The 22,379-nt window shown below is 49.6% G+C and overlaps 2 protein-coding genes across 3 annotated transcripts in view; one reads left to right on the top strand and one right to left on the bottom strand.

Annotated features, from left to right (window-relative positions):
* KIAA0319L (KIAA0319 like) overlaps positions 1–14,999 on the bottom strand; it is a 31,135-nt gene extending 16,136 nt beyond the window's left edge. For both annotated transcript variants that reach the window (XM_071576567.1, XM_071576568.1), the window contains exons 1-6: positions 14,697–14,999; positions 13,576–13,731; positions 8,572–9,233; positions 3,741–4,032; positions 1,636–1,737; positions 696–793 (exon numbers count right to left, since the gene is read on the bottom strand). In XM_071576567.1, the coding sequence (XP_071432668.1) occupies positions 696–793; positions 1,636–1,737; positions 3,741–4,032; positions 8,572–9,233; positions 13,576–13,717 (1,296 nt within the window). In that variant the 5' untranslated portion in view covers positions 13,718–13,731; positions 14,697–14,999. The remainder of the gene's footprint in view (positions 1–695; positions 794–1,635; positions 1,738–3,740; positions 4,033–8,571; positions 9,234–13,575; positions 13,732–14,696) is intronic.
* Positions 15,000–15,119: 120 nt separating this feature from the next.
* Positions 15,120–19,699, top strand: NCDN (neurochondrin). Its single transcript, XM_071576674.1, has 6 exons — positions 15,120–15,355; positions 16,452–17,438; positions 17,570–17,796; positions 17,970–18,194; positions 18,395–18,537; positions 18,987–19,699. Exons 1-6 carry the CDS (start codon positions 15,254–15,256, stop codon positions 19,421–19,423), a joined length of 2,121 nt encoding a protein of 706 aa, XP_071432775.1. The 5' UTR covers positions 15,120–15,253; the 3' UTR covers positions 19,424–19,699.
* The last annotated feature ends 2,680 nt before the right edge of the window (positions 19,700–22,379 follow it).

Genomic DNA, 22,379 nt, shown 5'->3' with positions numbered 1-22,379 from the left:
GAGCCAGGCAGTGACCCCTTCCCTATTCACTGTTAAGCCAAGAGAGGGTGAAGGACCAGGTGCTGGACAACAATCATGACACCCAAAAGGTTGAAATCCTGACAGAGACAGGCACACTCCTTTTGAAGGGCCTTGCTCTCCATGATATCCTGACTGAAGCTGTACAATTTTTTTTGCAGTGCAGCAGAATCCAAGATGCTCAAAGGAATGTCTCCAATACAGAACTCTATATATGAACAATCCCCAAGTGCAGGAACTGGCAATCATTTCCCTGTTGGAGTTTGCCTTAAGAGCAGAGCCAGGGACATGCTACAAGGTATTGCACCCATTAATGGAATCAGCAAGTCTCTTTTTCAGTGGGCAGTAGAAAGCTCAGACCCAGCCAGACCAGTGCAGAGTTCCAGGACTATTCCCACCCCTGTATCACTGTTAAATTCTGCTATTTGTGTGCCTTGTCACGCTGCTTGTAGGCAACTTGTACATCCTGAAATCAATTGATTCTTTCCCTCGTGCCAGATCAATCTCCTTTTTGTAAGAGCCTTAGAAAAGGACTTGCAGTCAAATGTTGGCTGCCTGCCCATCATGCAATTTCCTATTCATCCTGAAATCCCACACAAGTCTCTCCTGCCTGCCAGGGCTCCCATCTTCTCCACTTGGCATTTACAAAGCAGGATAGTAAGAAGCAAAAACTTTACCTTAGACAACTTCAGAGTCTGGGAGTGCTTCCCTGCCATCTCTCCACTGTAGTCTTTTGGATGAGTAATCAATTCCCACTCATAGGAATATGTGGTTCCTTAAGAAAAAAAGGTCCAGATGTTCATTTTCAAAGCCTGCCTTTCTGCCATGCTAAAGAACTGCAAAGGTATTAAACATTTACAAGCCACATTCTGCTGCACTGTGGAGAAACGAGACAGCTTGGAGTTTGGGCTGCAGCTTTTTGGGAATATACCCAGGAAAAGAGACAATCTGTGCTTCTAAACTCATTTACTCTGGAGCCAAAACCCATCTTTCAGCCTCTGAGGCCATAAAGAGCTTTGGAACAATCACAGCCACAGGATAATAAAAGAGAAAAGCCTTATCACACCCTCAAATCCTGCAGACACAACATAACACTGGGTTTTGAACAGGAATGAATCAATCCTTGCTGCTGCACAACATGGACCACACCTGCCCCTCCTCTGCAGCTCCCACTGTGGGCAGAGTTAAGATAAGAACTTTACAAAACACCTGCCAACAATTTGCATGATGAAATGAGGAGTGTGCAGAAATGTGTTCCTTGGCAGACCAGCCCCCCAAAGCAGATTTCAACCCACCAAACTAGGGACCACTTGCTAAGACAGCTCAGTTCCTGTCAGCACATACCAAGAATAGATGCTGAAGATCCACTGCTTCCTCACACACCACTCTGTGTCTGCCATCTCCCAACCCAATGATTTTGCAGCACTTCCCATGCCTTTTTATGTCTCACCATTTCTTTAAGAAGCACCATGAGGTGATCACAGAGAATGAAAAATTTATACAGGAGAGCATTCACTGGCAAAAGACATTATCAAGACTGCCCCTGTTTAATGCTGTGTATAAAGCCTGTTTGCCATTTCACACCCCCTTAGAGCAGAATTCCCAGGGAAGCCTTACGAGGTGGTGGCTCAGGAAGCACAAATGCATTCAGCTGAACTTCATTCTTGGGCAGGGTCACCTCCACGCTGTCCCCAGCAGACACCACCAGCTCCTTCACAGCTGAGAGGGACACAGAGAATTGGGAGAGGAACAGGAAAAATAATTATTTAAATGCACACATAAAACCACTTTGGTTTCAGAGTTGATGGAATAAAACCCATCTACCAGTGGTGTACTTTGTAAACAGCTCCCACTTCACATTTTGCTCTCTGTGTTAATCCAAAAGCACTAATGGGGTTTATAATTTTAAGACAAGCCCAGAATTATTCAGTCACCTCTCTCTTTGCAGACACTGAAAGGTGGCCCTTGGGCCCTGCACAGGGGTATCTCTTTCCCCAAGTCCAGCAGGATGGGGAGGGTTTTACCTGACAGGTTTTTGGCAGAGAACTTGGCTGCAGGCACAGCAAGACAAACACTATTTCCAAACTGCAATCCCAGACCTTCACAAACACATAAAGAATCCACAGAATTTCTTTTTTGAAGAACTGCTTGAGGGCTAAAAGAATTTTTTAAAACCTGCATAGCTGCTACACTGACTATGGAAGCTCAAAACACAAACCTGGTCCTTTTATTTATGTTTTCTTTTCCACCCCCACTTAACAATTTTCTTGCCATTCCATTTCAAATAAGCTGACAGGTAGTTTGTTTTTAAAGACTACAGAGTAACCTTGAAAACTGTGCCTGGTGACATATTTTACTGCTTTTTATTAGCATTAAGGTAACCAGAAAGTAGAATACATCTCTTAGAAGCACCTCTCAGGCTCATCACCATCCCCTTCCCTTTTATGTTTGGTTTATGTTTGTCTTTTTGTTACTGGGGCTGAAAATAATGCACAGAAAACAAGAATTAAAGTTGCTTTCCTTAGTTTGAGCCTGTCAAAGATAATGTTTCAGAGGTATACACAGAAAATCAAGTCAAAAATGATGGGAGAAAAAGTCCTTAAATATTTAGCCTTTCTTCCAGCTTTATTACCTATCTACCCATCTATTATCTTCAAATTTATTAGCTACTGGAATTAATCATTTTCCCCCACTCTCAATTATTGTGGATCATGGGACATTATAGGTCCATCAGTCTTTCAGCTGCAAAAAGTTTCAAGGCAAAAAGAAATCAGATCTCTGCAGTCAAAAATAAAAACAAAACCCAGACAAACAACAGACAGAAACCCTTGGAAAAACTTGGTAGCTTGGAAAAACTACTTTGTACATCATCTTTGCATTGGTTAGGCAAACCAGGAGGCCCTGGCTGTGTTACTCTTCCAACACAAGCTATTGAAGATGTTTAAAGTATATTTTCCAGTTTTAGCTGGGGTAAGTCCTTAAAAAAATATTGCTTGTTAGCAGAAGCAGCCAATGAGCTTCCTGCCAAACATCTCCTTGGATGCAGCACTTCCCTTACACTTTCCATTTGTTCCCTTTTTAGGGAAAGGAACCCTAAATTGAAAAGAAAATCAGCTGCGGATGCTTCAGCAAACTGAATTAACTGAGTCCTGAGACACCACAGGACCAGCACACACCATTCCCTGCCCTGCAGGGACTGCTGATGGCCTGGCTGAGGCAACAGAGCTGCCAAAGGGCATTCTGCCTTTCCTACATCTTCACAGTCTGTTTTAGGAAACAGCAGTGTGAACAGACACATCACTGTGCTGCAGAGCAAAGCATGGGCTGAGAGCCAAGCACACTGTTCTCCACAGCTCAGCTGTGCAGTGACATTCCAGGGACAGAAAACAATCAGTGACACTCCTTTCTGAGCAGACATTAAAAGATTTCAGCTCAACATGATTGACAGCAGCGTGCCAAGGCTACTGGAAAAACACTTCCCAGGCCTCTGCCCTGCATCACCTCCTTCACTTTGGGAATTAAGATATTCCCATCACTTCCCAGCTGTCCTCAGATGCAGATTTATGATGCCCAAGCCCCATTCCCAGACCTTGGGAGTTACTGGGGTCTGACCAGCACAGGGATCTCGGTGCTTTCTCCAAGGCACCAGAGTTATCTCCTATTTTCTGATGCTGCCAAGGCTGGTCACCAATCCCTGAGGAGGTGACACTGTGTGTCCTCACCTGGCGTGGTGGCAGCAGTGCTTGGGGACACAGCAGGGCTGGCCTGGGCTGTAGGGACACTGCCATTGGTGGGAGCTCCACTTGGCACAGGAGTATCTGCCTGGGCCTTGGCTGTGCTTTTCACTGGCACGGGGCTGACTGTGGGCAGCGCCTCGGAGGGCTGAGGGTGGCCCAAAGCATCTTCAGGCTGCCCAGGCTCCTCAGTCTTCCCTGGGGATGTCAAGCCCTGTGCCACAGGACTGGAGAATGTAGCCAGCACTGATGGGTCTGGTGCAGATGTTCCTGGGAGGATCTGCAAAGGAAAAAGTTGTCTTAGTTTGACTTCAACATCAAACATCAGTTCCAAATTGCCCTCCATCTCCTCCACACTTAGGGAGGCTGAAAACTCCCTGGTTTTTCCCAGAAGCAGGACTTTTTACTGCCTCCTCTTTTCTTTACTGAACTGTTTCTCCATGTTATTCCTCCAGAGCAAACAGGACATTTCTAGCTCTGCTGAACACCAGATTTAACTACAGCAGTACCAAGACTGTTGATGTGACAAATATAACACAAGATCCAGGTTCAAAACTGCAGTGAGAGGAGCCAAGAGAACAGAGAGGTGGGATAAGACAGGCCCCAAAACAGGGACCAGAACCTGGAGTTCATTTATTTGGGCTGTGATTTCCTTCTCCTAAAGCTGTGCAGTTGGCCAGCACGAAGCAGGAGGGTTGCAATGGCATTTTTATGTAATAATCGAATTGTTGCAGCAGGAGGAAATTTATTTCAGAATCCCTCTTCAAAGCAAGGTGACCCAGCACAGCTCCCTGCCTGCAGGCCCCAGGAGATGCTGCTGGGCCAGGGAGTGGAGCTGGAGGGCACAAAGTTTCCTCACATCCCCACAGGATGAGCCACTTGATTGAAAATGATCAGAGTGGCAGGAACAATTTCCTTTCTTTCATCAGAAAATTCCTTCTACAGGACCCAGCCCCATTCCAGTCCCTTGCCTGACAGGCAATACTCTTGACAATTTACCCTCCACCATGAAGTCCATGTGTGTAGCACATTTCATTGCTCTAAGTCTATTTTGAGAACAGCTGCTAAATATTTAAAATGGAACAATTTACCATCTTTGACTCAGAAAGTGCTTTGGAGCTGAATTTCCCACCACTACTCCCCATTAGAGGAGTGATCAAAAGCTCATACTGAAGGAAATACTCCCAAGCTTGTTGGCATCCAGTCCAGGAAACAGGAACTGGGAAAACACTTCAGACCACGGTGGGCAACATCCTGGTCAGTAACTGGGCTGGGCTTTAGAAAACACTAAATGTTGGTTGTGAAAATAAAGCTGTGGTGCCCACACTGAGCAGTTGAGCCAGGAGCAGCAGGGAAGGCACTCAAGGCTTCTCTGCAGGGCTTTTTTTTTTTTCCAGCCCTGGGCAAATAATTTCTCTCACCATATCTTAGCTCACTTTCAGTCTAAGAATTTAAACCAATTGTTTGATTAACATCTGAGCTTTATGGACCAACAAACCAAACACTATTTGTTTGCATTACAGACATAAGTGTTTTTCTTTATTTGGTTACTTGTTAATGGGCTTACTTTAACAAAACTGTGGATTCCCTGGAATCCATGCAGGCAAAGCCTGGCATGCTGCTCTTTATGGGTGGCCTCAGGGCAGCTGGTTGTCCCAACCTGTATCACCTTCCACCCACTCTGAACTGCCCAACTCAGGGAATGACTCCTTTTCACCAAGATAAAAGTTTGAAATGCTGCCAGGAAAGAGGGGAACAGCCAGGCTGGAACTCAAGACACATGAAACAGACACTTCAGGAAAGGTACAGGAACAGAAGGTCTACATGACTTCTTACCACTAAAGAAAATATTTTTTTCTTCTCAAGAATCCACCCAGAAGAACAAGAGTCACGACATCCACTCCTTGGCCACAGCAGAGTCCCCACTTTCCTTGGTAATATTTCCAGTGAGCTGGATGCTTCTTTAACTCACTTTTAATGCCTAAAAACCCCCACTTTACAGTTAAGAGAGATCCTCTTCCTTCCAAAAGTCTTAGGATGAATTGACAGCCAAGTGTCTGTGGAGAGCTCAAATTAGATAAGCTTTGCCTGGGGCAACAAAACAGTCAAAAATGCCTCTAATGCTTTCGAGCTGAGACATTTCTTATCTTTGCTCCATAACTCAGAATTCTTTAAAGTAAAGAACAGGATTTCATTCTTGGGGAGAAACGAGAAGGAGAGTAGAAGTTTGCCAGCTGTCCTATCTTATTAGGTTAGAAAATAGACATAAGTAGCACATTGGCCTGAGTGAATGTGACTGTTGATTCTGACCCCTAAATGCCTTTGGCCTGGGACAAATGGCCTGATCTCCTTGACTAAGAGTCTTGTTTCTGTCTGTAAGATGGACTAGAGTGGGATGTGCATCAGAATCCACACTGAGCCTAAGCTACTTGAGACAAAAATACCTGTATTCCAGAATTTTCTTGTATTTTTTTTAATTTAATCTGAATTTACAAAATGGGCTCTTTCCACCTTACATGGTGCCCTTGTCTGCACTAAATGCCATGTCTGAGAAGGGACCTTTTCTTGTTCCTCATGGAGTACAAAGCACCCAGCACTAGCAGGAAGTGTAACAGCAGGAGCCAAACAGGGGGTGTGATGTGAGGGCAGGAATGAGCTCTCTGGCTCTGTTGCAACACTCCTGCCTCCATCCAGCCTTTGCCAGTGTGTCTGCAGAAGTGCTGCAGTGCTGCTGCAGCCCTGCCCACCAGCTGAGCTGCACTTCACAGAATCATAGAATTGATTGGGTTGGAAAAGACCTCTGAGATCAGCAAGTCCAACCCTTGATCCAACCCCACTGTGATCACCAGCCCAGGGCACAGAGTGCCCTGGGCTGGTGATCACAGTAGGGTTGGATCAAGACATGGTTGGATCAAGACATGGTTGGATCAAGACATGGTGATCACAGTAGGGTTGAATCAAGACATGGTTGGATCAAGACATGGTGATCACAGTAGGGTTGGATCAAGACATGGTTGGATCAAGACATGGTTGGATCAAGACATGGTTGGATCACAGTAGGGTTGGATCAAGACATGGTTGGATCAAGACATGGTGATCACAGTAGGGTTGAATCAAGACATGGTTGGATCAAGACATGGTGATCACAGTAGGGTTGGATCAAGACATGGTTGGATCAAGACATGGTTGGATCAAGACATGGTGATCACAGTAGGGTTGAATCAAGACATGGTTGGATCAAGACATGGTGATCACAGTAGGGTTGGATCAAGACATGGTTGGATCAAGACATGGTTGGATCAAGACATGGTTGGATCAAGACATGGTTGGATCAAGACATGGTTGGATCAAGACATGGTGATCACAGTAGGGTTGAATCAAGACATGGTTGGATCAAGACATGGTGATCACAGTAGGGTTGGATCAAGACATGGTTGGATCAAGACATGGTGATCACAGTAGGGTTGGATCAAGACATGGTTGGATCAAGACATGGTGATCACAGTAGGGTTGGATCAAGACATGGTTGGATCAAGACATGGTGATCACAGTAGGGTTGGATCAAGACATGGTGGATTCTCACTCAGTGCCACATCCATAGAATCACAGAATCATAGAATGGATTGGGTTGGAAAAGTCCTCCGAGATCATCAAGTCCAACCCTTGGTCCAACTCCAGTCCCTTTACCAGATCATGGCACTCAGTGCCATGGCCAAGCTCAGGTTAAAAACCTCCAGGGATGGGGAGGGTGGAAATGCTGCAGCATTGCAGGGGAGAGACAGCTGAGCTCTTGAGTCAGCCCTAAATGCTGTGGGGTTCTGAAAAATCCAACATTTGTGAGGTTTGAGTGTCTGATTTCACACAGCTCTGTCCCTTGGCTGCTGGCCACATCCTGCTCCAGGGTGGTGAGTCAGGCCAGTCCCAGCCCTACCTGCAACCAAGGTTTGAATAAAAGAGGACAAACAAATTCAGTCACATCTACAGAAACAGAGGCATCAGGTTTGTACAGTGCCAAACCCTTGAAACATGGCAAAAGCTATTTAAGGGACAGTTTCATAAAGTCAAATTCTTACTACTTCAGCATCACAAGGTTTTTTTGTAGGGTAAGGCTGAAAAAGTTATTTACGGATGTAAAAATACAAACATCACTTAACAACTCAAATATGCCAAATTCTCTTCAACACTGAGATTTACTGGCTTAACACTGTGTGAGTCTGCAGTAGAGGCTGAACTGATTTCATTCACCCAGTGCCAAGGTAAGCTCTGGTGGATTTGAGAAGCTGAAGACTCTTCAAAAAGAGAACAAAAAAGTTGGCAGTAAGAGGCCAACTCAAGCAGGCAGATTGACATCAAAGTGCACTAGGAGCTCTATGCATGAGTCTATAAAATAATACATTTAACTGCCTGAATGCAGCATTCAAAGGAAAACAGCTTATTCTATTGTGTGGATCTGAAGAGGTATTTTTACAGGTAACACTTTTCATCTCCAGACACTTCCCACTGGCATCACATCTCACCTTTGCTGATCCTCTGGCAAGCACTTGGTGTGATTACAGGAAGGATAAGCATTATCGTGGATTCCATCTCTCCTCACCTTCCCAAAGACAGTTTATCCCAGCAAAGAAAAGGCAGGGGGGGAACCTTACCCCCAAAAACCAAACAAAACCCCAAACTGTTGGCCTTCCTTTGTTGACAGGAGGCTGAGGACAGGTATCCTGAAAAGGCATCCCATCAGCTGGGCAGTTTCAAGTCAAAATCTACCCAAAGGCAGAGCAAGGAGGGGACAGCTGTCCCAGGCAGCCCCACCAATGACACTTACCTGGGGCAAGTCACCATCAGCATCCCTTGACCTGGTCACATTATTGCTCCTAGGAGGGAATGGGCTTTTGGAGTTCTGCTTTCCTGGATTCTGTCCAGTTTTCAGCAACTCTTCCTTCTGATTTTCTTTCTCAGGAGCAGCTCTGGCTGCCACCAAGTGCCTCAGCACCTCATCCTTGAAGTGCTCCGTGTTGCTCCCATGGCTGCTGGATCTGCTGGAGGTCACTGCTGGATCCCTGGGCAGGAATTCCACCCTGTCCCCTGCCAGGCTCCATTTCTGGAATGATCTCCTCAGTCTTTTTTGCCTCTGGACAGGGATGTCCCAGTCCAACCACTTGTGAAACAAGGTCTTCACCTCACCTTCCACTGGAAAGTTTAACAAGTGCTCTGTGCTTTTGGATTTCTTTAAAAACACCAAAACTGAGCCCGACAAGCCAGTCCTGTTGGGCTGGCACGTGCCAGGCAGGGTGCAGTTCACCTGGATGCACATGTTTTCCAAGAACCAAAAGGCATCACAGGTGGGGCGCTGGCAGCAGGTGGCCTGGCAGGACTGCAGAGTGTGGAACCCTTCCAGAAGCTGCAAATGGTGATCTGCCCACGACCTCAAACGGCCACCACGCAGGATCCTCCCCGGCTCACATTTAGATCCATTCCAGTTTGCTTCTGGAGAACACAAACAGACAATTCTCAGTCCTTTAAAGCACTGGACAGTGGATTCTCATCATTCATGTCAAGAGGAATTCAGGGCACTGGAGTAATGTGGGACAGAGGGGACAGGAGAGCAAATGGGGCTTCTCAATCTGTATCTGGCCTCGTTATCCAGCATTTACCCAAGATTTTAAGCAACAATCTGCTGTTCCCACCCTTTCCAACAGCAATGGAGTGACAACCATCTACAACAGCAGTGAAGACAGAAACACTCCTGTCTGTAAGACACAGACTGAGCAGCAAGGCCAAGGTCACATAGCAAGTTTAGGGACAGAAACTGAACCCAGAAATCCCAAGTGCAGTTCCCTACTCTAACCAGCAACAGCCTTTCCTCTCTGCCCAAAGCTTACCTTGAAGAACTCTGGAAAGAGTGACACAGGATTGGTGGAGTGTACAAAGGGATTATTAACTCTTCCACACTGATAATTGAGAATTTGCCTTTTTGGACTGAGTTGGCTCCACATGGAAGTTGTTACACCTTCTAGAAAAGGGGTCTGCAAGGCCAAGCCTCACCACCTGCTCCACCATAAGTGTCTTTCATTACAAAATCCCAAACATTTGACATAATTTCTGTCAAGAGTCAAGTTACTTCAGGCCTCAGCTCTGCAGTAAAGCAGCAACTGCTTTGCATATGGGTTTTTTTTTCTTGGCATGAAAATTTAGAGTGCTTGCAGGGATCAATGGATTAAAGGCTTCCAAAATTCAGAGCTCTGCAGATTAAGGACTCCCTAAAAATAGCCTAATGACCTATGGGGCTGTTAGACTTGTGCTGTGTTCAGCATCCAAGGGATAATAGGTCACTGGAAGATTACAAACCATGTTGTTGCTGGACTGGGAGTAGTGCAGCTGGAGAATATGCTCCAGATCTGGCTCCTTGTCAAGAGCAGAGTTCTTGAACACAACAAAAGTGGGGAACTACTAAAATAAAGTCTGAATTAAAATTATATCCTGGTTGAGAATGCATCTATGATCAGTGATCAAGTCCTGGGGCAGAAGAGATGCCTTGAAATGCTTGGACTGACATCCCTGACAGTCCTTGTGTCACAGGCACTGCCAGGGACAGGCACCTGGCACCAACATGATGGGGCTGCAATTAGAAGGGGGTATGGAATGTGTGTACACACAAACCCATCTGTATGTACACACAGACTTGGAGAAACAACAACAAATAGAAGAGTAAGACAATTCCTGTGAATTTCAGCAGGATATTATCCACTCAGACTCAGTTTTGCCTAAAAACTTCACTTTCTGTTAAAAGTCAAGCACTGTCCATGTGCACAAGGGAAATGTGCTACTTCCCACACCCCTAAAATCCCTCCTCATCCATCTCTCCTCAGATGTCAGCCCTGGCTCACACTCAAATTAAGGCTTGATACAGAACCAGTGAAATTCAGCAGCAGTTTCAGGCTTAGAACTGGAGCACAAACAGAAAGGGGCACATTTAAGAGAAAAATGTTCCCAGGGAAGATCCCTCTTGTGAGAAATCTCCACATAACACAAGTATTATATTTACTCATCTAAAATGTAAAGCCTGAATCCCCACAAGCATCTCCTCAGTGTGCCAGAACCATGACTTAGCCCAGATGACACAACACTACCATGCTGAGAACATTCTGCTAAAACAAGATTTGAACAATATTTTGACCAGATTTCATTTCCAGAACTCTGCTAATGCCCAGCTGGGATGTGTTTATTTGAAATTAGCCAATATGGTTTCTGAATTGCTTTACATGGACAGCTTAAAACTCAGATAACTCTCAGGAATGACTGAAGTGAACCAACAACTCCCAGCACACCAGCCCAGCATTTCAGATGTGCATTTTCCACAGAAATGTACTGATTTTCACTTCTCATTTTCAAGTTTCATGGTCTCTGGTGGGCATCAAACATTCAGACAGCTCTAAGTTCTGTGGCAGAAAGCAGAGCTCCTGAGTCTACATTTGTATTTCATCTCTGGAAAGCAGGAATTTAATTTAATCTCTGGAAAGCAGGAATTTCATTTAATCTGTGAAAAGCAGGAACGTCCCTGAGGACAAATCCCCCCTAAGTCCAGCACCACACAAGTCACAAGACACACACACAGGGGGGTGCTTAGTCACTTCTCCATATTGCTTTTGTCCTGTCAGTGCAGCAAACACTGCTCTTCTCAAGAAATCAGGAATTCCTGCCCCAGGGATGCAGCTCCAGGGGAATGGAACAACACAGGAATAACAGAATCATAGAATGGATTGGGTTGGAAAAGACCTCTGAAATCATCAAGTCCAACCCTTGGTCCAACTCCGGTCCCTTTACCAGATCATGGCACTCAGTGCCACGGCCAAGCTCAGCTGAAAAACCTCCAGGGATGGGGAATCCACCCCCTCTCTGGGAAGCCCATTCCAATCCCTGAGCACTCTCTCTGCAAAGAATTTTTTTCTGATCTCCAACTTCAATTTCCCCTGGCAGAGCTTGAGCCCATCGTGCCCCCTTGTCCTATTGCTGAGTGCCTGGGAGAAGAGACCAACTCCCACCTGGCCAGAACTTCCCTTCAGGGAGTTCCAGACAGTGCTGAGGTCACCTCTGAGCCTCCTCTTCTCCAGGCTGAACACCCCCAGCTCCCTCAGCCTCTCCCCACAGCACTTGTGCTCCAGTCCCTTCTCCAGCCTCATTGCTCTTCTCTTCTCACTTGGGTTGGAAGAGACCTCTGAGATCACCAACCCTTGATCCAACCCTACTGTGATCACCAGCCCAGGGCACTCTGTGCCCTGGGCTGGTGATCACAGTGGGGTTGGATCAAGACATGTTGGATTCTCTGTCCCTGCTCACAGTAGGGTTGGATCAAGACATGTTGGATTCTCTGTCCCTGCTCACAGTAGGGTTGGATCAAGACATGTTGGATTCTCTGTCCCTGCTCACAGTGGGGTTGGATCAAGACATGTTGGATTCTCTGTCCCTGAAGGTGTTTCAGAGGACACTCAGTGCCACATCCAGTCCCTTCTCCAGCCTCGTTGCTCTTCTCTGGACCTGCTTCAGCCCCTCAATCTCTTATATTAATCCCCTCAGGTTCACAGACTTGCTCAGGCAGTTGATCCTGCCTGGTATCAGGTTAATGATTAAAGACTTGACTGTGTGGAGCTTTCAGCCCTGCCCCACGTCAGCCAGTTGTGTCAGCAGAGCTGCCCTTGCGTAACTCCACATGACCACACTCATTTCCAGGCAGCCATAACTCCTCAGTCTCCCAAACTTCACTGCCTGAGTGACACAAACAAGACCAAAATAACAAAACCTCTGCAATGGAAAAAGTGTCCCCATCAGGGTAACTACATCCACATGATTATATTTATTCCTGCACACGCAACAACCTTATTTTAATGGAATTTTCATTCATTTAATGGTTGGATTTGATGATCTCAGAGGTGTTTTCCAGCCTTTATGACTCTGTGGGTCCTGGTTTGAACTCTCCCTCAAACACACCAGCATGTTCTGGAACACCCTCTAGGAGGGACACAGAGCTCCAAAACTGAACTTCCAAGATATTACTGAGGACAGGAAATGCCCACAAGACATGGAATATGCACCATCCAAGCACACAGTGCTGAGAACCCTTTGCTAGGACCAGGAACACAAATCTGTCTTTCCAGGTACTAAATTAGCTGGTTAAGGTCACACAGCTCATTAGCTTAATTAAATCTGCCACTGGGAACTGTCCAGGGAGGTCCTGTGAGACAACAGGGATGCTCCAACAATCTGGAGGACACATTACTGGGAAACAAAGCAAAACCCCATTCCCAAACCAAACCCCACCAAATCCAGTACAGGAAAACTTCCATCCAAGCCACTGACTTGGTTATTTACTTGAGCAGGACGTTGGTTACTCAAGTTTGAGCAGGAAATAAAAAAATCAAACATAACCGTTGCCTGTAGGCAAATAAAGATTATTGACAGACTGAGCTTGGGGAGAGAGTGAAGTATCTGAGGGCTAAAAAACATTCCTGCCTTTCCAAATTGCTGTGAGGATTCCTTAGAATATTTTCCAGATTATTATTTGTTCATTTTGGCATAAAACAAGGCGAGGGAAAGCTCTCTCTGAGATACAGGCTACACTTTTGAGAGCTCATTTAGTAACTTTTAAGGTTTTGTTTGGTTTTGGTTTAAAAAACCCCCAAATGCTTTTAGTTTAAAAAATGCAATGAAAACAAAACCAAAGCTACAACATTTACCAGCAAAACATTTCAGTTTCAGAGTATTTTGAACAAATGAGAGGGGTAAATATCACACAAACCCACAGACAGAGTGTCAGAGAGAAGAGCTGACTCACCTGCTGAGGAGCACAAGGCACACAGGCAAACACACAGGTAGAACAGCTGCACAATTCCCAACTCCCTCACAACTCTTCCCAGGCAGTATCGTGACAGGAACAGGGTGCTGATGCTGGATTTGACTTCCAAGCTCTTCTCCATGGCCTCTGTGAGTTCTAGAAACACGAGGGCATGAAGCACAAAACATCCCCTGGCAGATGAAATGTCCCTGCACAGATCCAGGGACAGCGTGAAGGGCTCGTTGTGGAGGGAAAGGGAAGTTTTATCTGGTGTGACCAGTCCAGCTGCTGCTCAGGAACTATCAGTGTGTGACACCAAAATAAAATAAGGGCTGGCACAGCTCCCAGCGTGGCTTGGCTCCTCCAGACCCCACTTTTCCATCCAGTATCACAGCCTGCTGGATTCTGGACAGGCACTGGGGAAGTTTGGGGTTCCAAATACACCCCAGGAATGGACAGACCAGCAGCAGCAAAGGGTAACACAGACAAATCCAGCACATTTACCCAGCGATGCCACCCTGGTGTCAGCCAGAAGCAGAACAACAGCAGCCCTGGTTTGCCTCTTATTTTGCTCCACAGGGCAGGGACCACCAAACATCTCAGATTTCCAGATGCCAAAGGCTCTTTCACAGCCTCGTGTGCTGATTAAAGGCAACCACCGCTAGGGCGGTGCGGTAGGAAAACAGTAATTATTTCATAGGTGCTGAATATTAACGATTTTTAAGGAGCCACGGAGCATCCTTAGGCACTAAGCGGGCATTAAACCTGCGGGCTCTGAAGGATCCAGAGGGAATATTGTAACAGAGAATATTGTAACAGGGAACGGTGTTACAGGGAATATTGGAACAGGGGATGCAGTAACAGGGAATGGTGTTATAGCCAGATAACAGCGGCTTAAACACCCAGCGCTTGTTACCCCTCGAGGAATTCCACCCAGCAGGGCAGGAACGGACACGGGAGGGAAACTCTAAAGCGGGGAAAAGCAAACCTGTGGTCGCTCAGCCAACAGGTCACCGAGGAAACTTCCCGGGCCCCACTCAGCCCTCCGGGCCCAACCCGCCCCGGAGCCCCCCGGGCCCGGCCGGGCCCCTCGGGGGGCGGCAGGGAGAAGAACCACGTACCAGGGGCTCATGGCGAGGCTGGGCGACTCCTCGGCGGCTCCTCAGGTGGGCACCGGGCCCCGGGCGCGGCTCCAGCGCGGCAGGCCCGGGGGCAGCGCGGCCTCCCCGCCCGCGGCCATGGCAGCGCCAGCGCACCCTTACCAGGAAGCTGAACGGCCGCTCCGCCGCGGTCGGGCCGTGCCGGGGCAGTGCCGGGGCCGTGCCAGTGCCGGTGGCACCGCTCGTGTCCCCCCGCCGGCCCCGGTGACACCGCACGGGGCGGGCGCGGAGGCCGCGCAGCCACAGGTGATTTGCCCACAGTTCCGCGGCGGAGGCGGTGGCTTCGTGCACCGCCCAACAAGACGGCAGGCGGTTGGCTGGCGGCGCGGAAGCGGCGCGCTGATTGGCTGGAAGGGCGGCACGTGACCACGGGAGGGGCGCCGGGAGGGAAAGGGATTGGAACTGTGAGGGAAAGAGACCGGAGCAGTGAGGGGAAGGGCTGGAGCCTTGAGGGAAGGGGCTGAGAGGAGGCTGCTGGTGTGTCCCCCCGCCTTGTCCCTCATCCTCGCTTCCCGACCATGGCCTCGGACTCCGGGGATGGACACGCCACGCTGAAGCGGTGCCTCGGTGTGCTCAGAGACGCGAGGAACGACAGCGAGCAGTTCGCGGCGCTGCTCCTGGTAAGGAACAGCGAGGGCGGGCAAAGAGGAGGCCGCACCCCCCGCTGGACACGGGAGATGGGAACTGGGAGCTCGGAGAGAGCTGCGTCAGGGCTTGGGGGTTGCCCTCAGCAAAGTGAGGGGGCCTGGGCTGGGCGTGTGGAGGGTCAGGCAGTGCTGCCACACTGGAACACCCCTGGGTGAGTGCCTGGACCGAGTGCCTGCTCTGTGGGTACTCCCCTGTGCTGATTAAAAGTTGTTCAGGCTTCTGATGTACCCATCTAGTCCTGTCAATCATAGAATCATAGAATGGATTGGGTTGGAAAAGACCTCTGAGATCATCAAGTCCAACCCGTGGTCCAACTCCAGTCCCTTTACCAGATCATGGCACTCAGTGCCACGGCCAAGCTCAGCTGAAAAACCTCCAGGGATGGGGAATCCACCCCCTCTCTGGGCAGCCCATTCCAATCCCTGAGCACTCTCTCTGCAAAGAATTTCTTCCTGATATCCAACCTAAACCTCCCCTGGCAGAGCTTGAGCCCATCGTGCCCCCTTGTCCTATTGCTGAGTGCCTGGGAGAAGAGACCAACCCCCACCTGGCCAGAACTTCCCTTCAGGGAGTTCCAGACAGTGCTGAGGTCACCTCTGAGCCTCCTCTTCTCCAGGCTGAACACCCCCAGCTCCCTCAGCCTCTCCCCACAGCACTTGTGCTCCAGTCCCTTCTCCAGCCTCGTTGCTCTTCTCAGTTGGGTTGGAAGAGACCTCTGAGATCACCAAGTCCAACCCTTGATCCAACCCCACTGTGATCACCAGCCCATGGCACTTCATGCCATGGGCTGGTGATCACAGTGGGGTTGGATCAAGACATGTTGGATTCTCTGTCCCTGCTCACAGTAGGGTTGGATCAAGACATGGTGGATTCTCTGTCCCTGGAGGCGTTTCAGAGGACACTCAGAGCCACATCCAGTCCCTTCTCCAGCCTCGTTGCTCTTCTCTGGCTCCACTCCAGCCTCTCAATCTCTTTCCTGACCTGAGGGGCCCAGAACTGAACACAACACTCAAGGTGTGCAGCAAACCCCCTTGCTGTGCTCACCCTCACCTCTGGCTCTCCTCACAGGTGACCAAAGCAGTCAGAGCCGGAGAGGTGGACGCCAAGACCCGCCGCCAGATCTTCGAGGCGATTGGATTCACGTTCCCGACCCGCCTGCTGAGCTCCCGGCAGCCCCCGCCTGGCTGCCCCCCACACACCTTCCGTGCCCTGGGGCTCACACTGCTCGCCTGCTTCTGCACCGACCCACAGCTGGCTGGGCACTCCCAGGTCCTCTGCAAAATCCCCACCTTCAACGAGGTCCTGCTTTCCTCCTGTGACCCTGACAGCACATCCATGATTGATGATGTGTACCAGTGTCTGAGCGCCATCCTGGCCACCCCCAGGGGCCCCAGGGAGCTGGTGGCCAAAGGGACAGTGTCTGCCCTGTGCCAGGCCTACCTGAGTGGTGGTCACGGCTCTGACCGTGCCCTGACGCTGCTCAAGGGGCTGTTGGCCATAGCAGAGGCCAAGTGCTGGCAGAGAGACTCTCCACAGCTCCTGGCTGTGCTCAGCAAGTTGTCCAGTGATTTCCTCAAGGCTGAAGACATGACCAAATTTGAGCTGTGTGAGGTTCTGCCTCACTTCATCCCCCTGTCAGCTCCGCTCACACAGGACTCGCAGGGCTCTGAGTGCCTCCACAGGGTTTACAGAGGGCTGGCTGACATTCTGGGCAGCAAACTCAGCCAGTCACAGCGGGACCCTGCACTGAAGCTCACAGCCAGCCTCGTGCAGGCCTGTGGGGCAGAGTGGATCCCAGCAGGGAGAGCTGGCAGCAAGTTCCTTGCCTTGCTGGTGAACCTGGCTTGTGTGGAGGTCCGCCTGAGCCTGGAGGATCTGGATCCTGTGGAGGTGGAGGGCAAAAAAGAAGTGGTGACAGCCTGCTATGTCCTCATGGAGATGGGGATCCAGGAGTGCCTGAGGGAAGAGAGCCCGCAGCTGGATGAGGTGCAAAAAGTGCAGCTCATGAGGATTATGGAGGAGGCATTTGGAGCTGTGATATTCTACTTGAGACAGGTAATGCAGGGATTTTAATGAAGAGCTGGTTTTGGAGCTGTCTGTGCATAGAGCAGAATGTGCTTCTTGGCCCACTGTGGTAGTTGGATGCACAGTGACCCCTAATGTGCCACTTTGCTTTCTTCATACAGGTTAAACAAGAGGAGCTACAAGATCCTTTCATATTTGCCTCTGTTCGAGTCCTTGGAGCCTGGATGGCAGAGGAAACATCCTCCCTCAAGCAAGAGATCTGTGAGCTCTTGCCCTTCCTTGTTCATTATGCCAGGAAGCTTTTCAAGGAGGGCAGCCCAGCTGTGAGTCTTGCCCAGGCAGAGCTGGGCAGCCCCGAGGGCTCTGCCTTACCCCAAGATGCTCTGAGGTGAGTATTTTATGCACAGAGTTGTTGCACTTTAGCAGAGCCCTGCTCTAATATTTTTCCACTTCCCATTCTCCCTGCAGTGCCAATTCCAGGGGTTTTTCTCCCCCACATGGATGTAAATGCAGGGTTTAGACCCATTCTACCTCATGCTTCCAATTTCTTTCCCCTTCCAGGTTTCTGCTGCCTGGTTTTTGCCATTTGACAGCAGAGGACAAGCCTCGGGACATCCTGGTCTCTGAAGGGGCACCAGCACTGCTGTGTGAGTACTTCCTCCATCAGTGGGAGGTTCTGACCTCTGAGCCTGCAGCCCCAACGCCCCTGACGAGCACAGAAATGAGCCTGCAGACCACGTGTGGGATTTTCCTCAACCTGGTTGTGACTGCTCCAGACCTGGTCAGGTAACAAGGCTGTGGGAAGGAACAGAGCTCTAAGGTTGGCAGTGGGAAGAAAGAGGCTGTGCAGTGAACATGAGGATCTGTTAACACACTGAAAAGGGTGTTCCTTTTTCAACCCCAATTCCATTACATCTAACCTTGACGTTTTCAGGTGCTTCTTGCTCTGCTCAGGAAACGTCTCAGGGGTATTTCTTTCTCTCTAGGCAAGACAAAACCTTTTCCTCCCTGATGGATGTGTTGATGAAGTCTCTTCCACTTCTGCTGCCCCAGGAGCATCACCTGGTTCTGGCAGCCAATGTTGCCACTCTAGGCCTGATGCTGGCCAGGATCCTTGCAGGGTCAACAGGTAAGAGAATTTCCCACTGGCAAAACCCACATTTTCTGCACAGATGCAACTGGAGAAAGCAAATAGAAGGGAAACGTGTCCAGTTTATCATTGGAAAAGTGACAAACCAAAAATTTGGGGGAGCAAAGAGTATGTAGAGCATATTCAGCAGGCTGATGGGCTGTGATTGAGAGATTTCTAGGGCAGGAGGATGTTTTCCTGCTCTCCCTGGAAACCCTGCTGCACATAGACCCATAACGGGGTCCTCCTTGGATTGAGCAAGTTCCTTCACAGAATCACAGACTATTCTGAGTTGGAAGGGACCCACATGGATCATAAAGTCCAACTCTTAAGTTAATGGCCCACATATGGGATTGAACCCATGACCTTGGCATTATTCCAACCAAGTTTTAACCAACTGAGCTAATCTCAGAATCTTTTCTGTATCATTAACTTCCTTTTTCTCCCAGCCCTTCAGGAAACACAACCTGCCAAGGAGTTTTTCAGCGCCACCATTGCCTTCCTCTCGCAGGCCCACACTGCCCAGACGGATCCCAGCAGCGACAGCCTGGCCGTGGCCGTGTCTCCTGCCTACAGGAGCGCCTGGGATGACATCCGGGAGCTGTGGTTCCTGGGAATGCAGGCGCTGGCCGCCTGCATCCCGCAGCTCCCCTGGCTGCCGCGGGCGGTCCTGCAGGCGCGCTGGCTCGAGGGGCTCTCGGAGCTGCTGGCCCGTGCTGCTCCTGCCTCCCTGGACTTCGAGCTCGTCGCTGCTTTCCAGGGCGTGCTGGTGGAGCTGGCCACGGCCAGTAAGCCATGCAGGGATGTGATCCTGTCCCACCACGGCACTGAGTGGGCCAACCTCTATGGAATGGCAGCTCTGGAACAGTGTCTGGCCGAGCAGTGAAGAGCCACCAGCACCTCAGGTGGGAAGTGAAGCCAGACACCTGCACAAAGTCTGTTCTGCACTTCTGTGCCAGGTGGGCACAAAGAAAACCGTCTTACTGACCAGCCTTTACAGAACTGGAGTGATGCAGCAGAGCATTGGCACTGTCCACACCATGGTGTGCAGAATTGCTGCTGCCTCAGAACATTTCACCCCTGCTTGATCTGCTGTCAGGATTTCTCTGTTAAAAAAAAAAAGTGTGTTTTGTTATTAAAGGTATTTTCTGTTGCCCTTTTTTTCAAACTCCTCAGTGCTGGGATTTCTTTCTGCCCAAGGCCCTGACAGGTTGCCTGCTGCTCCCATTAACACTGTCACAATTTTGTCACAGTAAGCCCTACAGGTTCTCACCTTATTTTCTGTCAGTCCTGCACATGTTAGTAAATAACTTTGCAATACACACAGAACCTTGGAAAAGGCAGGGATAAGAAAAGTTTTAATACTTACTGATAGCAGTGAGAATAACTCCCTGTAACTTGAAGATTTCATGCTGCAGGATGAACCCCACCACTGGTACCACCACCCCAAATTCACACCTAGAAAACCTTCCCAGCACCACCTGCTTTGCCTGTTGTGCCCCATAAAACACCTGCACAAAGCACCTCCATGGGGATTTGTATTTGCTCCCTCTCACTGCTGGGATGGGACATACAGGGTGACTTTTCCACTCCTGCAAGGTTAGGGGTTCAACCTGCAAAGGGGGTTCCACCTGCTTGGCTTTTTTTAGTGTATAAAAGTAGAAATAAGTGAATTCCCCCTCAGTGACTCCTCACACACAGAGGAATACTTTGCACTACAGAAGAGAAAGGCCACACGTACCACGGAGTAAATCACTTGTGGCACTGGCTTTGCAGCCTGGGCTGTCAGTTCCTGGGTGCTCCGCTCCCCCGAGGATAATTCCCAGAGGAGCAGCTGGACAGGGTGGCTGACAGGGCTGCCTCCATCCAGCGGAGCTCCCTGCTCCCACTTTTCCACCAGGTGTCAGCCGAGGAGTTCTCTGGGAGCTGCAGCCTCGCCGGGACCGGCTCTGCTGCCAGCCAGAGACGCTGATCAGAACTCATCCCGGAGGGCTGTGGAATCGTCTGATCAAGGGAAAATCAAGCGAGGAGCTCCCTCGAACAGAGGGCTGGTTCTGGCTGGATTCCTGCTTTACACCGTGGTTTTGGCTGATCGCTTTATGAGAGCAAATGGCAAGTGCCTCACACGACTGGAGAGGAGGCTGGTGCTCAGGGAAAGTGTCTTCCTGATCTTTCCAGCTCAGCCCTGACCAGTCAGTGCAAGTTGGGACAAAGGCAGGTGCTCCAGCAGAGCAGCGCGAGCCAAACAGGCAAATGAGCCTCCTGGCCTTGGAAAAGAGCAGAACTCTGCAGAGCGTGGGCTGGGAGAGGCTCCCCATCCTGCCAGGAACACATCCCTGCACTGCAGGGAAACAGTGTGTTGGAAGAGTCAGGAACATATTGCAGAGCCAGAAAAAACCACTCAAATCCTTTTTACCTTCGAGTGTTCCTGGTCCTGTAGCTCTCCTGCCACTGGGCAGGGGTGTGGGCTTCCTATTAATGACAGGCACTCATTAGTGCTAATGAGGTGCAGGATCTGTATCAGCAGGAGGTTGCTCTGCTCTCCTCAGCGCGGTGCTGGGCTGACTGTGGGCAGCTGGTCTGGCTTGGCCCTGGTTCATCCCTGCTGGGAAAAGTTGGAGCACCCACAGCAGCTGACCAGAGATCCAACCTGATCCCACGGGATCCTGTCCAACACCAGCACAGTCCTAACCTGGAGGCCTTTGGCTGCTGGTCTTTAATTCCCAGAGAGGCCACTTGAGAGCAAATCAGAAGTGCAGGGAAGTTCTCCAGCTTTATCCTTCCCCACATCCCAGGGAGGGGGTTTGGCCACCAGCAGGTGCCTGGAGAAGAGCTCCTGTCTCATTCTCACACTCTTCAATGGAAAGTTCCATCAGATGTGAGCAGGAACACCCATGCCCTGCCAGTGCTGGACCCTCTCAGAGACCATGATGGCTTGTCATATGCTTGTTTCTTTGCATGACACAAGACACGCTTCTCATGAGCTCCTCCCAGCTCCTGAGCTGACAGGGGAAGGGGACAGACACCCTCCTTGCTCTGGGATGTCACCAGGCTGAATGCCAGAGGAGCTCCTTGAGCAATACCACTGCTCTCTTGTCCCAGGGCAACGCTTTCCAAACACATCCTCAGACAGAGCACCCCTAAAATGCTGTTTTCCCTCCCCAAGACTGGGCTCTGACAACGGTGAGTGTAGCACCTTCAGGAGGGGAGAGCAGTGAGCTGGTGGAGGCCTCTTGCCACGTGGGCACCTCCGTTGGCTCCACGTGTGCCAGTCTGCAGGCACTGGCATGCCTGGTTGGCTCAGCCCACACGAGGGAGATGGTGCCACAGCAGCCTGGCCAGGGCTTCAAAGGTGTCCTCAGACACCCTGAGCTCTGCCACCCCAACCTCAGGTTCTGCCACTGGCAATGATGGGCATCGATTCTCTAGTGCCACTGAAGTGGATGTGGCATCACCCAGTGTCCCCCTCTCTGCCAGAGATCCCAGCACAGAGTGGGATTGCAGCCTGTATGCCCAGAGAAAACCATGCTCCATCTCCCAGTGCACTTCCAGCACCAGTAGAAGCTCCCCAGGAACAAGCTGATCATTCATTGTGCTCCCACAAGAGCCCCAGAGGAGCAGATGCACATTCTGTTTTGCTTTGACAGCTTAAATGTCATAACACCATTGCAAACCCAACCATGCCATACATTATTTTACAGAGTTTATTCATTTCACCCCAAAAGCACCAGCAATAAAATTAAATATTTCATAAGATTGTTATTTGTCTCCAGCCCTGCAGGAACTCAGCACAGCCCTCTTCTCCTGCTGTGAGATGTAGCAGGATGGTAAGAGTGGAGGCC

This window comes from Pithys albifrons, chromosome 24 (genome assembly GCF_047495875.1).
Source record: "Pithys albifrons albifrons isolate INPA30051 chromosome 24, PitAlb_v1, whole genome shotgun sequence".
Taxonomy (NCBI): Eukaryota; Metazoa; Chordata; class Aves; order Passeriformes; family Thamnophilidae; genus Pithys; species Pithys albifrons.
The sequence above is the reverse complement of the archived record's forward strand: the minus strand, read 5'-3'. Positions and strand labels throughout refer to the sequence as shown.